A 16,112-nucleotide genomic window follows, 5' to 3' on the forward strand; every position below is an offset into this window, starting at 1 on the left:
TGTTATTAAGAGAAGTATAAAATGTACATTTGTATTTGACCAGTAAAGCTGGTATTCAATGCTAAAAAATACACAAAGACAATACACAAATAAAACACAGATCAGTTCCCCACCCCTACCGGTATGTCGAGGGGTGTGAGAGAAGGAGAAGTTGTTGGAGAGAGCAGCAGGTGTTGCTATAGGACGTATCCATGTCTCCGTCAGTGCCAGGATGCTGTGTGGCAAAGGCTGGAATGAAGGCAGCTTTTTTCACAGCAGACTGGCAGTTCCAGAGTCCCACTGAGAACGAGAGTGGAGCAGGTGCTGAAGTGCAAATTGGCCGTAGGTCGTGTGGGTTGCGTTTGGTCTTGCATCTTTATCTTGTGAACGGTCTATAACAGATAACAGGGATGTGCTTGAAGGCATGTGTTATTAGTGATCTAGACATGTTAGTATGTATAAGTAAAATAATACTTATAATGATAGTATTTGACTAACTGGGGCCCAGGTCAGGAAGCAGACAAACTGGTTTATCCGAACGTCTGCTAGCTGCCTTGAGATGTCACATGAACTACAACACATAGAGTCTGTATCACATAGATATCTCATAAAGACTGTGTCTGTTCCCTGAACTACCAAACACAATACCCTCACTAAATCATTTAGAATGATTATGGTCAAACTTTAGCAAAACAAACAAATTAAAGATAATTATCATATAAATATAGGGCTATTAAACATTAGATTGCTTTATACTAAAGCGCTAATTGTAAATTAAATTATTACAGATCATAGATTGGATGCGCTCTGTTTGACTGAAACATGGCTTAAACCAGATGAATATATTAGTTTAAATGAATCTACTCCCCCAGGTTATTGTTATAAACACGAGCCTCATCTGAAGGGTCGAGGAGGAGGTGTTGCTACAATTGACAGTGAAGTTTTTGGCATTACTTAGAGGACAGGATATAAATGTAAGTCTTTTGAACTAATAATGCTTAATGTGACACCGTCAGATATAAATAAAAAAACTCTGGCATCTTTTACCCTTGCTACAGTGTATAGATCACCCAGACCTTATTCTGATTTCCTTGGTGAATTTGCAAATTTATCAGATCTTGTAGTTACTGTAGATAGAGATTTAATTGTTGGTGACTTCAACATTCACATAGATATTGAAAATTAGCATTTATTGAAATGTAACAGGACTAACTCATCGCCATAATTGTAAGCTAGATTTAATTCTGTCATATGGAGTTGATGTTAATACTGTAGAAATTCTACCACAGAGTGATGACAACTCGGATCATTACCTGGTCTTGTGTTTGCTGCGATCAGCTAATGATACTCAATATACACCAAGTTATTGTTCAGGTAGAACTATTCCTTTGACCACCAAATATAGCTTCACTAATAAACTTCCAGACCAATCTCATATACTCAATAAACCCCAAAGCCCAGAAGAACTTGATGAAATAACAGAAAATATAAATACAGTCATCTCTAGCTCTCTTGATAGTGTCACCCCCCATCGATTAAAGAAAATGAAAGAAAAAAGCCTTGCATCATGGTACAGTGATCACACTCATGCTCTCAAGAGTGCAGCTTGGAAAATGGAGCACAAGTGCAAGAATACAAAATGAGAGGTATTTCACAGTGCATGGAAGGATAGTGTCTGTATCTACAAACACGCACTAAAAGCTGCCAGGTCAGCATATTTTAGCAAACTCATAGAATGTAATCACAACAATCCTAGGTGTTTATTCAGTACTGTCGCTAAATTGGTTAGAAATAATGCCTAAACAGAACCAGATGTTCCGTCTCAGCTCAAGAGTAATGACTGATTACTTCAATAATCAGAAATAAAATTGGAATTGTGTAATCATCTGTAATAGCACCTGTGCATTAAACAGTGTCTAATAATTTTCCTCACGTGCAACTTCAATCCTTTGCTATCGTAGGTCATGAAGAGCTAACAAAACTTATCGAAACATCAAAAGCCACAACATGTATGTTAGATCCAATACCAACCAAGCTCTTAAAAGAGGTATTCCCTGTAATATCAGAACTTCTTATTATTATTAACTCCTCGCTATGCTTAGGACATGTCCCAAGAAACTTTAAAATGGCAGTTATAAAACTGCTTATTAAGAAGCCACAACTTGATCCTGGAGAACTGACTAATTATAGACCGATTTCAAATCTCCCATTTATGTCGAAAATACTAGTAAACGTAGTGTCCTCCCATATATGTTAATTTCTACAGAGAAATAGTACATATGAATCTCATCACAGTACAGAGACTGCTCTTATCAGAGTTACAAATGACTTGCTCTTATCATCTGATCGCAGCTGCATTTCACTTCTAGTGCTTTTAGATCTTAGTGCTGCATTCGACACGATAGATCACGACATTCTCTTGAATAGGCTAGATAATTATGTTGGCATTTGTGGAGTTGCATTAGCATGGTTTAGGCCGTATTTAGCAGACCGCTAAATAAAGAGATTAAAGAGAGAGATATTATCAGGAATCATGGAATAAGTTCCACTTTTATGCCGACAATACCAAACTTTATATTTCTTCAACACCTGATGAGATTTCACAATTCTCCTAATTAGCAGAGTATATAAGATTGGATGGCCAGAAATGTCCTTCTCCTCAACTCCAGAAACCTCTAAAAATATGCAGCTATAACATACAGTAATTTGACTCTCGATGGGTGTACTGTTACATCATATTCAACATTCGACTAGATTATTGTAATGCATTAGTGGGAGGATGACCCACATGAGCATGGAGCCAACGGTATTATTCATGGAGCTTTTCAGGCAGGATCTTCCCCTCTTGGAATACTCAACCAAGATCCTTCACTTTGCTGCTTCTATATCAATAACGGCAGGGCAGGACTGGGAAGACAACTGGCCCAAATCTTGTAGAGCAGGGGGGCACGTTTCGCAGCCAACCCACCGGCCCACTCGTTTCTTTCGATGGCCAGTCTGCGCCTGATCAGCCCCAAAGTGCGTCAGCCCACCGGTAAAATGCCTGGTATGCCAGATTACCAGTCCAGCCCTAAATACTGGACATTTACCTCAAGCCCATTTATGGAATGGGATTACATTTTCCCAGACCCACAGCACTTCCGGAGGCGGAAAATCTTACCTTGTCGAATTACATCCTAGCCACCCTGAATAATCATTACCCTTTACTTTCATCAAGTTTGATAGAGATGTTGACTTCTCCCTGCACACCTTCCACAACCCCTATCTCCAAGGTAACTCCACTCCATTCAATTCTCCTAAATATTTATTTTTATGTGCTCATCCTCTCCAGGTTCTGGTGGTCGATTTCTTGCCACAGTCAGCGGTAGTGACCACGGAAGTTCAATTCCCACGTATGCTGTGAATTGTGGCAGGAACCCCGGGCTACAACCTGTGCCCATGCCTGCCATGGTTAATGAGCCAATATCCATGCCTGCCATGGTTAATGAGCCAGTGGCCATGCCTACCATGGTTAATGAGCCCACGGAGACCATGGAGGTCATTCCCCAGTTGCTGCCCATGCTCATGACCATAGAGATCGTTCCCTAGTCTCTGCCCATGCTCATGACCATGGAGGTCGTTCCCCAGTCTCTGCCCATGCTCATGACCATGGAGGTCGAGACCCAGTCTCTACCTGTACTCTCTTCCATGGCTCTCAGCCCCTAGCTTTCCACGGCTCCGCCTTCCACGTCTCTGTCCCTCGAGCCTTCGGCTCCTCTCCCCGAGCCTTCACGCGGCTCTGCCTCCCTTGGTTTCGCCTCCCTCGGATCTGTCCTCAGAAGCTTCCTTGGCTCCGCCTTCTTCCCCAGGGTCTCCTCCTCCCGCGGTTCCACCACGTGACCCAGCCCTTGCTCTGTGGCCACCTCCCAGGCCTCCTGACCCAGTCCTTGCCCTGTGGCCACCTCCCAGGCCTCCAGACCCAGTCCTTGCCCTGTGGCCACCTCCCAGGCCTCCAGACCCAGTGCCTGCGGCTGCCTTTCAGGCCTCCTGATCCATTCCCAGCCCTGAAGCCGCCCCCAGCCCCCCAGATCCTTTCCCAGCCTTTAGGATTCCTGATCATCCTCCTTGGATCCTTGCCCTTTATAGGGGGGAGTAATGTCACAGTAATGTCCATAATCACTTCCATCGGTTCATCATCCGCACCTGCCTTCCATTCCCTCATTAGTTTCCCTGTGTATATATACCCTCATTTGTCAGTCCTTGAAGTGTTACGTTGAGTTAGTGAAGTGTTACATTAAGATTTGATGTTAAGATTTATTGTGTGTTCTACTCCAGTGTTTGTTCCACTCCAGCGATTATTCTTAAAGGATTAATAGAATCTACTCCTGCATTTTCTCTCTTCCTCTACCACTCCAAGACACCAACGTTTCAATTATATTTTTGTTTCATTTGAAGTGTAATTTGAATTTAGAAATACAGTATTTTTGGTAAAACATTTTCAATAAATTATATTTTTCAAAATCAAAATCGACTGTTTTCGTATTGTTCGATACAAACACTGTTAATAGACAGTTTTGTGTGTCAGTAGATGACAATCAGTGCCAGTCCCCCATCACTATGTTCATAACAATACTTATAATGTCTTCGACAATGTGGGGCCCCTGGCGGATTGGGGGCCCTAAGAAACGTCCTTCGTTTGCCTTTAGGGAGGATCGGCACTGTTGAAATTGATTAATAATACTTCCATTCTCTCTAATTTAACAGTGCCTACATCCATATTCTGAAACACATTTTCCATGAGTTTAAGAGTACGCTGTTAATGCAGAAAAGAACACAAGTCAATTTCCCCGTCTGTCGCTCACTTCGACGTTGTATCTAAGAAGCGGCACTAGTGGTCTCTCTTGAGAGCCTTTCGCATCTCTGATCTATGAGAAAAGGCCAATGAGAAATTGGCAGATAGAATTTGCATGTCCCGCCCCCTGGACATATGGTATGAAGGGAGGGAAATGCGTCTGTTTCATTCAGGATTTTTCTGAGGAGCCGACAATGAGGTTCGGACGCAACAGTGGCTCGGTTCAGCGATGTGGCCGGGAGGACACAATGTCTCGTTCCCTCCATCAGGGAATGGAGGTTACATCCATAACCTAGACGTTCCCCATCTGTCGCTCACTTTGACGTTGTGTCGAAGAAGCAACACTAGGGGTCTAATTTAAATCACGCCATGCACTGAGCCGTGTACGTGTGCTGCTGATACAGGAGCGGGCAGGTATTTTACGTGCCAAAGTCCCCTCCATCAGGGAACAGAGGTTACATCCGTAACCTAGACGATTTCTATTCTTATAATTCATTGCATACAGTTCATTTACACGGTCAACTTTTTATGAAGTGCTGTCTTTGTTAATATCGCTGGTGCTTGACAGGACTTTTATAATAGGTCACAGACGGTGCTTGAGAAGAACCTCCATAAGTGCTTTGCATACTCAATTTCGCCAAACCCACTTGTGCCTAGATTTGGAGCATGCTTGCACGAAAATATAAAAACTTCTTGGCCTTGACCATTGACTTCTAAGTGAACTTAGAATAGTGTTTGAATTATTGAACAGTGTTTTACTTGTACTGTACAATGAATACAAGAGCTCATTTATTTGTGTAACATGCTGTGAAACAAATGTTACAATTCAACTACACTGTAATTTAGAAAAACTGTCTGAACAAAGACAACATAGTCCATAAAGTCAGCTGTTATTTATTATACTACAGATCATTTATCATTTATTATTTCAGTAAAAAATAAAAATAAAAAAAATAGATCATGTAACATAAATCAGTACAGTTCTGTGAAAGCAAGCAGTTACACAATCATTTAAAACTAAGTTAACATTAACCATTAAAATAAAATAAAATAAACAAAATGAATCACATTTATTTGTTGCTTAGTATGTTTTGTTATAATCTATATGTAACCCGCACACACACACACAAGACGAGACAGTCACAATGTCGGAGGAAAAACTGCTTTAATAAAATAAAAGCAGGCAACAGTACAAAAACAGGGCAATTCCAGTGAAGAATGGTCAGGGAAAGCGTAGAGTCGAAAGCCGGGGAATCAAGGAGAGTAAAGGGGGCAAATCCAGGAGAGTAGTCGAGATAGCGGGGGTCGAAGGGGGAAACAACGATATAAACAAGGGCGAAGGACAAGACGAGACTAGCGGGAACAAAGACAGGGGAACGAGAGAGTTGGCAAGCTAAACAGGTAATCAAACAGTGGGGAGGTCAAAACTAGACGAGACTAGCAGGGGCAAAACTAGACGAGACTAGCGGGGGCATAAACACGGGAATCTAAATACATACAATAACCAACACCCGTGAAACGGAAGTGCTGGGTATTTATAGGGGAAGGTGCAGGTGTGAACAATGAAGGTGACGAGACGAGTGCAGGTGAATCTAATGTGTGGGGATAGGATGCGCGTGAGTGTAGGTGGTCATAATGTTCAGGCTGAAGAGCCGAGTGCGCCAGAGGGGGGAGATCGTTTACGAGCGAGAAGGGAGATAGTGTGCGTGTGTGAGGAAGCTGAGATGGGGCAGAGGAAAGGGGTTCGTGACAGTACTCCCCCCTCTGAATAGGACGGCTCCTGACGGCCGCGCTCGGCTGCGAGGGAACGGAACGAGCGTGTGAGCTCGGGGGAACCGAACGAGCGTGTGAGCTCGCGGGGGACAGAACGAGCGTGTGAGCTCGCGGGGGACAGAACGAGCGTGTGAGCTCGCGGGGACAGAACGAGCGTGTGAGCTCGCGGGGAACAGAACGAGCGTGTGAGCTCGCAGGGAACAGAACGAGCGTGTGAGCTCGAGGGGAACAGAACGAGCGTGTGAGCTTGCGGGGAACAGAAACACACAAAACACACAAACCTTATGGGGACAGAAGGCATAAAGGGAAAATGAAACAGTCCATGGGGGTCAAATGGGCAGTTCAATGCAAGGTCAAGGGGAACATAGCGGACAGGCGGGTGGTCGGGAGATCTGGGGGGCAGCCTTAGGGCAGAGACTGGGTCAGGGGGTCTGGAAGGCGACTGGAGGACAGGGACTGGGTCCGGGGGTCTGGAAGGTGACCACCGGACAGGAATAGGGTCCGGAGGCCAGGGAAGAGGCCACAGGACAGGTAGAGGGTCCGGAAGTCCGGGCTGAGCCGTGAAAGGCGGAGCCGTCAGAGGCGGCACCGTCGTTGGCTCTGGTGGTGGGGTCCTGGAAGGCTCCGGAGGTGGAGCCGACGGAGGCTTTAGGGGCGAAGGCCTGGCAGGCTCTGGAGGTGGAGCCGAAGGAGGCTTTAGGGGCGAAGGCCTGGAAGGCTCTGGAGGTGGAGCCAAAGGAGGCTTTAGGGGCGAAGGCCTGGAAGGCTCTGGAGGTGGAGCCGAAGGAGGCTTTAGGGGCGAAGGCCTGGAAGACTCCGGAGGTGGAGCCGAAGGAGGCTTTAGGGGCGAAGGCCTGGAAGACTCCGGAGGTGGAGCCGAAGGAGGCTTTAGGGGCGAAGGCCTGGAAGACTCCGGAGGTAGAGCCCATGGAGGTGGCGCCATAGGAGGCTCCAGAGGTGAAGCCCTGGAAGGCTCTGGAGGCAGAGCCGAGGGAGGTGACGCCGTGGGAGGTGGCGCCGTAGAAGGCTCCAGGAGTGAAGCCCTGGTAGGCTCTGGAGGCAGAGCCGGGGGAGGTGGCGCTGTAGAAGGCTCCAGGAGTGAAGCCCTGGTAGGCTCTGGAGGCAGAGCCGGGGGAGGTGGCGCCGTAGGAGGCTTGGGAGGCGGAGCCGCAGGAGGCAAATCTCTAGAAGGCTCTGGAGTCTTAGGGAGCAGAGCTGTAGGAGGCTCGGGTGGTGGAGCCGTGAAAGGCTCAAGAGGCGGAGCCCTAGGAAGCTCTGGAGTCTTTGGGAGCAGAGCCATGAGAGGCTCGGGAGGTGGAGCCGTAGGAGGCTCTGGAGGGGGAGCCGTAGGAGGCTCGGGAGGCAGAGCCATAGGAGCCTCTATTGGCCGAGCCCTGGGAGGCTCGGGAGGTGGAGCCGTAGGAGGCTCTGGAGGGGGAGCCGTAGGAGGCTCGGGAGGGGGAGCCGTAGGAGGCTCGGGAGGCAGAGCCATAGGAGCCTCTAGTGGCCGAGCCCTGGGAGGCTCGAGAGGCTTGAGGGGGAGCCTTGAAAGACTCGGGAGAGACGAAGCCCTGAGAGGCTTGAGAGGAGGAGGAGCCCTGAAAGACTCGAGAGGGGGAGCCCTGAGAGGCTTGAGAGGGGGAGGAGCCCTGAGAGACTCGAGGGGCGGAGCCCTGAGAGACTCGAGAGGCGAAGCCGTGAGAGGCTTGAGGGGTGGAGCCATGAAAGGCTCGAGAGGGGAAGCCCTGAGAGGCGGAGGAGCCCTGAGAGACTCGAGAGGCGAAGCCGTGAGAGGCTTGAGGGGTGGAGCCATGAAAGACTCGAGGGATGGAGCCCTGAAAGACTCGAGAGGCGAAGCCGTGAGAGGCTTGAGGGGTGGAGCCATGAAAGACTTGAGGGATGGAGCCCTGAGAGACTCGAGAGGCGAAGCCGTGAGAGGCTTGAGGGGTGGAGCCATGAAAGACTCGAGGGATGGAGCCCTGAGAGACTCGAGAGGCGAGCCGTGAGAGGCTTGAGGGGTGGAGCCATGAAAGACTCGAGGGATGGAGCCCTGAGAGACTCGAGGGGCTAAGCCGTGAGAGGCTTGAGGGGTGGAGCCATGAAAGACTCGAGGGATGGAGCCCTGAGAGACTCGAGGGGCTAGCCGTGAGAGGCTTGAGGGGTGGAGCCATGAAAGACTCGAGGGATGGAGCCTTGAGAGACTCGAGAGGCGAAGCCGTGAGAGGCTTGAGGGGTGGAGCCATGAAAGACTCGAGGGATGGAGCCTTGAGAGACTCGAGAGGCGAAGCCGTGAGAGGCTTGAGGGGTGGAGCCATGAAAGACTCGAGGGATGGAGCCTTGAGAGACTCGAGAGGCGAAGGCTTGAGAGGCTTGAAGGGTGGATCCCTGAGGGACTTGAGGGGTAGAGCTCTGGGAGGCTCGTGAGGAGGAGCCCTAGGAGGCTCGTGAGGGGCCCTTGGAGACTCGTGAGGCGGAGCCCGGGAGGGCTCAGAGGGGCGAGCAGAACCCGACAGAGCCGTGGGAGGCTCTGAGGGCGGAGCAGAACCCGGCAGAGCCGTGGGAGACTCTGAGGGCGGAGCAGAACCCGGCAGAGCCGTGGGAGACTCTGAGGGCGGAGCAGAGGTCTGCAGAGCCGTGGGAGACTCTGAGGGCGGAGCAGAGGTCTGCAGAGCCGTGGGAGACTCTGAGGGCGGAGCAGAACCCGGCAGAGCCGTGGGAGACTCTGAGGGCGGAGCAGAACCCGGCAGAGCCGTGGGAGACTCTGAGGGCGGAGCAGAACCCGGCAGAGCCGTGGGAGACTCTGAGGGCGGAGCAGAACCCGGCAGAGCCGTGGGAGACTCTGAGGGCGGAGCAGAACCCGGCAGAGCCGTGGGAGACTCTGAGGGCGGAGCAGAGGTCTGCAGAGCCGTGGGAGACTCTGAGGGCGGAGCAGAGGTCTGCAGAGCCGTGGGAGACTCTGAGGGCGGAGCAGAGGTCTTGAGCACAAGACGAGACTGGGGAGAAGGGGCCCTCTTCCTTCTCTTACGTCTTCGGCCAACAGGGGACGTGGCCATGGGGACGGTCGAGTCTACAGGCCCTGGCTCGCTGACCGTGGCAGACATGGGCGCTGGCTCACCGGCCGTGGCGGGCAGGGGCGCTGGCTCGTTGGCCGTGGCGGGCATGGGCGCTGGCTTCGAGGCTGGAGCCGTGAAAGGCTTCGGGGCTAGGGCCGTGTAAGGCTTAAAGACGGGGGCCGTGGTAGGCTTCGAGACGGGGGTCTTGGTGTGGAGCGCTGGTTCAGTGTTTGCCTCCCCCACAGTGAACGAGGAACCAGAGTACAGTAGGGCGAGGTCAATAAACTGAGCCAGGTTAAGGGGGCAGCGACCACCAGGCATTAATGATGAGGTTGGCTCATTCAGACCACATTGAAAAATGGTCTTCAGAGCCACCTCATTAAAATTCACCTGGTACGCCAGGACACAAAAATCCATAGTATAAGCCTCCACGGTTTGGCTCCCTGACGCAAACCCACGAGTTGGGCCGCTGGGTCCATAATGCCGAGGGCGGGTTATGGGTTACACAACCGCTGCCTCGCATAAAAACCCCTTGGTCAGCGCCTGAAGAGCCGTAAAACCTCTCCGGGGTGGAGAGCTTACGGCGCCAGAAACGCATGGGAAGCATAAACGGGCTCAGGGGCAGACACAGGTGACGCAGGGTGACAAAAATCAAAAATCGCACATACCTGCTGGCCCTGGGCTGTGAGCTCGCGTTCATGCTTCCACACCGTAGCTCCTCGCGCTGAATGTGACGTGTTCCTCCGCTCTAGTGAGCCGCGCGAATCCTCAGTGCGACGCATTGTGACTGTCTTCGGTGAGGTTGGTTATTCTGTAACCCGCACACACACACACAAGACGAGACAGTCACAATGTCGGAGGAAAAACTGCTTTAATAAAATAAAAGCAGGCAACAGTACAAAAACGGCAATTCCAGTGAAGAATGGTCAGGGAAAGCGTAGAGTCGAAAGCCGGGGAATCAAGGAGAGTAAAGGGGGCAAATCCAGGAGAGTAGTCGAGATAGCGGGGGTCGAAGGGGGAAACAACGATATAAACAAGGGCGAAGGACAAGACGAGACTAGCGGGAACAAAGATAGGGGAACGAGAGAGTTGGCAAGCTAAACAGGTAATCAAACAGTGGGGAGGTCAAAACTAGACGAGACTAGCAGGGGCAAAACTAGACGAGACTAGCGGGGGCACAAACACGGGAATCTAAATACATACAATAACCAACACCCGTGAAACGGAAGTGCTGGGTATTTATAGGGGAAGGTGCAGGTGTGAACAATGAAGGTGACGAGACGAGTGCAGGTGAATCTAATGTGTGGGGATAGGATGCGCGTGAGTGTAGGTGGTCATAATGTTCAGGCTGAAGAGCCGAGATGCGCCAGAGGGGGGAGATCGTTTACGAACGAGAGCTCGTAAAAGCAAAACCGGGCGTGGAAGCCCGATGGAGGAAAAAGAGCGTACGAGCTCAAGGGGGCGGAGCGAGGGAGCGGGAAGCGAGCACGCTCGCGGAGTGCCTGTGTGCGAGAAGGGAGATAGTGTGCGTGTGTGAGGAAGCTGAGATGGGGCAGAGGAAAGGGGTTCGTGACACTATATCATTTTATTCAAGCATTGTGAGGTTGTCTTACTGATGTTATATTGTTTCTTACTATTATAAACCTTTTTAAATTCATAGTCATAATGATTATTACAAATATAATAAACTGTATTTACAAAATAATGTAGAACTCTAGACTAGTTTTGAATGCTGGTAGAAATGATGCTACTGGAGCAGCTATATACTCTGAATCTGTCTGATTTAATTACTTGAGTGACGCCAGCAGCACATTCTTGGCATCTTCAGCTATTTCATTCAGAAATTTCTTCAGAATGTTTGAAACTGACACAAAAGAAATGCCTGAGCCTATTATAGGTATGCAACTAAGAACAAGCCCAGTTGTGCTTTCTGTCACTTTAAGAGAGCTTTGTCTCAGCTGAAGAATAATTGAACCAGCGGTTATTTCTTCACGCACAACTGATTTCATCTCACTCTTTAGAAACTCAATACTGATCCCAGATCTTTCACTGATCCTCTGCAGAGATTCATCATCCAGACCAAATACAGTCTTGTACTTTTGTGTCTCATTTACTATCAGAGATATATCTGCAGCAAATGCAAGACCAGGAACAGGAACTGCAGCCACACCAGCAGATAAAAAAGCTACTCTTAAAATGTTTTTCTCTAGATATTTCTTCTTTCTCTCAATAATCTCTGTTGTGATATTTGGTACAGTCAGCATCAGCAGATCTCTCTTGTGTTGTGGGAGATCAGACTTTATCCTCTCCTGCAGTGAATTAAAATCATAGTTGTTGAGATACCTGCCAGAAATCAAGAACACAACAGGATCCTCTACACCGATCTCTCTCAGACCTACAGACACAGAAAAATACATCATTATATCATTATATATATATATAATGAAAAGATTATTTTAATACTATAATTATATTTGCTTGTAATATCATTTTAGTGTTATTAAATGTACATGAGCAGATATTTATAACTGACTGTTTTCACACAAGACTTCTTTTTACCAAAGTGAAATAATTATTCTACTAAAGTCACTGTGTTGCACAAAACACTGTCATGTAATAAACATCATAAACAAACCGTTAACACAGTCCTCTCGTATGATGTCCAGCGTCTTTTTCTCATCAAAGTTTTTTCTTCGCTTTGCAGCATCAATACTGGAGTCAATCTTGGAACGAATAAAATAGAAATTCTTCTTCATTCTCTCGATCTCTTTGACCAGGTCAGCGTGACATTCTCTGAAACGACCTGAAGTGATGATGATGAAAAAATCATAGCGCTCAAACTGAACACGTTTAAGATACTCATGAGCTTTGAAGTTTAGTGTTCCGATTCCAGGAAGATCCCAGAGTTTCATATTTTTATATTTTGGGTGTTTGTAAGCTTTGGGTTCTTTAGTGGTCTCCACTACACCAGTTTCAGCTGAATCCTCATCGTCATCTCCCAAACCCCTAAAAGCATTGATAAATGTGGACTTTCCAGAACCAGATTCCCCCGTCACAGCAATATTAAGTTCTACACGATCTTGCTGTTCGAGGAGATGTTTGATGGTGTCAACAGCTGATGACAGATCCTGAGTAGATATCAGTTCTTTAAGTTCTTCCAGCTCCTCCTGAGTTATAACAGAGTAATCTTCTGATGTAGACATCTATAAAAGTTAAGTACAGAACTGAATGACATTAAAATAAACCAGACTAAAATCACATTTCAAAATATAGCAACAAGTGACAATCATCAAGATCCAAAACAGATTAGAAAATAACCACAATTGTCAAGTTTGAAAGTGCAAATCATGGAAACAATAGTTTTGATGGTAAATGTAATTCCCCTTCTGTCACTCAATTAACGTTGTGTCGATGTACTGACACTAGGGGTCACTCTTGGGAGCCCTGAACACTTTCTTTTGAGAAAAGGCCAATGAGAATTGGCGAGTGGAATTTGCATGTCACTCCCCTGGACATATGGGTATAAAAGGAGAAGGAATGCCTACTCCATTCAGATTTTTTCTTCGGAGCCGAGCGGTTGTGTATCAGCGGGCTGAATACTACTGCTGTTCCATTCACCTCAAAGAAGCGTATGCTGTTGGATATACGGCGCATTCCAGCGTATTTCTCTCCTTCTGCACGCCAAGTGCAGATTTCGTCTCTGGGTGCTTTGACAGCGCTACTAAGAGTATTCCTGCTGAAAGAGTATATTTCCTCTTTAAGGAAAATATATCAAGCAACATATTGACGTTGAACGTCTTTTTCCACTCTCACTACCCCCACGGGTACACGGAGGTCCCTCTGGTGGATAAGGCAATTGCGATGCAACTGTGCCCGCAAAACGTCACCGTCTTTTATTGCTATAGATCACCACAATAACATGGATTAGAGTTAAATAAAGGTTTGGTCTCAATTTCAGTTCCTGACACCAATATATTTGAATATATGAATCATTGTGATTGGCTAGTGTGATCTGGAGCGCATTAACGCTGAATATCTGATCTTAGAGAACAGTGCTGAACAGAGAAAATGTCACATTTGTTACTCATCCTGATTATATGAGTTAAAATATGCAAATATTTTGCCATGTGGATGGCACTTCCTCGGATTCTAAACCAGCTGGGCACTATCATTGGAATTCAATTGCCCATTATTGCCCACCTAATTCTATCCAGTTTATCTTATCAAAATACCCATCTTAAGGCAATATTAAAGCAAACACAGCTGTTAATGTATAAGCAGACAGGACATATTCTTTAAAATGTTAGATCTGTGTGATTTCTAAATATAAACTGCACGCTGTCTGTTATAGGCATTCATGCATTCTTACTGCATCTCATATTAATGTATATCTAATAATCACACAGTAAAGAGTGTCGAATATTGAAGTCGTTTTGAATAAAATTACCCTTTTAATGTTTATAATATCATTTTCTAATGATAATTTTTTGCTGAAACACTTAAAGCACTGTTCTCCATTTAATTACTGGCTCTTGATATATATATATATATTGCCCTTGTTGTGATCGCTGTTTTGCGTTTTTCACTTTTGAGACACTCCCTAACTTGGATTGCCCTTGTTGGGATCGCTGTTTTGCATTTTCACTTTTGAGACACTCCCTAACTTGGATTGCCCTTGTTGTGATCGCTGTTTTGCGTTTTCACTTTTGAGACAGTCCCTAACTTCGATTGCCCTTGTTGGGATCACTGTTTTGCGTTTTTCACTTTTGAGACTCTCCCTAACGTGGATTGCCCTTGTTTGGATCGACGTTTTGCATTTTTCACTTTTGAGACTCTCCCTAACTTGGATTGCCCTTGTTTGGATCGACGTTTTGCATTTTTCACTTTTGAGACTCTCCCTAACTTGGATTGCCCTTGTTTGGATCGACATTTAGCATTTTACACTTTTGAGACTCTCCCTAACTTGGATTGCCCTTGTTGGGATCGCTGTTTTGCGTTTTCACTTTTGAGACACTCCCTAACTTGGATTGCCCTTGTTGTGATCGCTGTTTTGCGTTTTCACTTTTGAGACAGTCCCTAACTTCGATTGCCCTTGTTGGGATCACTGTTTTGCGTTTTTCACTTTTGAGACTCTCCCTAACGTGGATTGCCCTTGTTTGGATCGACATTTTGCGTTTTTCACTTTTGAGACACTCCCTAACTTGGATTGCCCTTGTTTGGATCGACGTTTTGCATTTTTCACTTTTGAGACTCTCCCTAACTTGGATTGCCCTTGTTGTGATCGACGTTTTGCATTTTTCACTTTTGATGCTTAAAACAATTACATTTATCGGAAACATAATAATTACTTTTGCTATAATGATTTACAGGAATGAGACAGCATGACCCGACACTTGCGATCACGTGCCACTAAATGTGAAAGGAAGGATTGAATGTGTAACAAATATACAATATAAAAACAACTTTAACTGTGTGTGTAGGATATTTTGGGCTATATTGGTATTGTCATAATGATTTGAATGTATCTGACCTTATTATCGATCACAGCTTTGTGAGTTTTGTCTCTCCTGAAACTCTCACACAACCTCTTCAAAGTGAAATTTGGTAGAAGAAAATCCTTTGACGATCTTCTTCTGCAAACTGGACATTCTTTAGATTCTTTAGATTCTTTACTTTCCCAAAACTTCTGAATACACTCTTCACACACACTGTGACCACAGGACAGGACAACAGGATTTGTAAAAATTTCACAGCACACAGGACAAGAGAAATCCTCCTCAGAAAGTTTAGACGCCATTTCACAGATCTGTCCTTTACAGTTTCACTTTCAGTTTAATAATCCAGTTTTAACACTCCGGATTCTCATCCACAGCAGATACTTTCCTTCAGTAATGTTCATCAGAAATATTACAAATGATCCCGTGTTCAATCGCAACACGTTATGAAGATGAACGCGTTATTTTTACTCTCCAACTCGTCTGAATCTCTTTCACACTTCCATGTTTACTGCGGTCAAGCCAGCCGCACATCTTTTTTTAGTATGCGCGTCTAATCGTGTACTTACGGTATGGGTGCTGAAAGAGGTCAAACTTGATTTTTAGACTCTATTTTCTGCTATTTTCCATCTTATTAGGATACAAATAATATATATTTTTTTTACTATTTTATTGTTTGTATGCCTAAATATGATTAAAATTAATTATTACATAATTTATTAATGTTCATATTCATTTTAATTATCATACATCCTTAATATTTTTACATTTTTATTTTTAATGTTTATATATATATATATATATATATATATATATATATATATATATATATATAGTATATATTAATTATTATAATATATTTATTAATGCTAATGAAATGTAATATTAATGTTATTTATCATACATTTATTTTCCATTTTTATTGTTGATTTAATTATCATATATCATGTATTAATGTTTATTTAATTATTTTTAATTTTA

At 45.8% G+C, this 16,112-nt stretch overlaps 1 protein-coding gene across 1 annotated transcript; it reads right to left on the bottom strand.

Moving 5' to 3' along the window:
• Positions 1-10,246: 10,246 nt before the first annotated feature.
• LOC127627998 (interferon-inducible GTPase 5-like) lies at positions 10,247-15,652 on the bottom strand. Its single transcript, XM_052104639.1, has 3 exons — positions 15,167-15,652; positions 12,272-12,839; positions 10,247-12,031 (listed from the first exon to the last, which is right to left on the bottom strand). The coding sequence occupies exons 1-3, from the start codon at positions 15,431-15,433 to the stop codon at positions 11,424-11,426; spliced, it is 1,443 nt and encodes a 480-aa protein (XP_051960599.1). The 5' UTR covers positions 15,434-15,652; the 3' UTR covers positions 10,247-11,423.
• Between the last annotated feature and the right edge of the window lie 460 nt (positions 15,653-16,112).

Source organism: Xyrauchen texanus, chromosome 34 (genome assembly GCF_025860055.1).
Source record: "Xyrauchen texanus isolate HMW12.3.18 chromosome 34, RBS_HiC_50CHRs, whole genome shotgun sequence".
Taxonomy (NCBI): Eukaryota; Metazoa; Chordata; class Actinopteri; order Cypriniformes; family Catostomidae; genus Xyrauchen; species Xyrauchen texanus.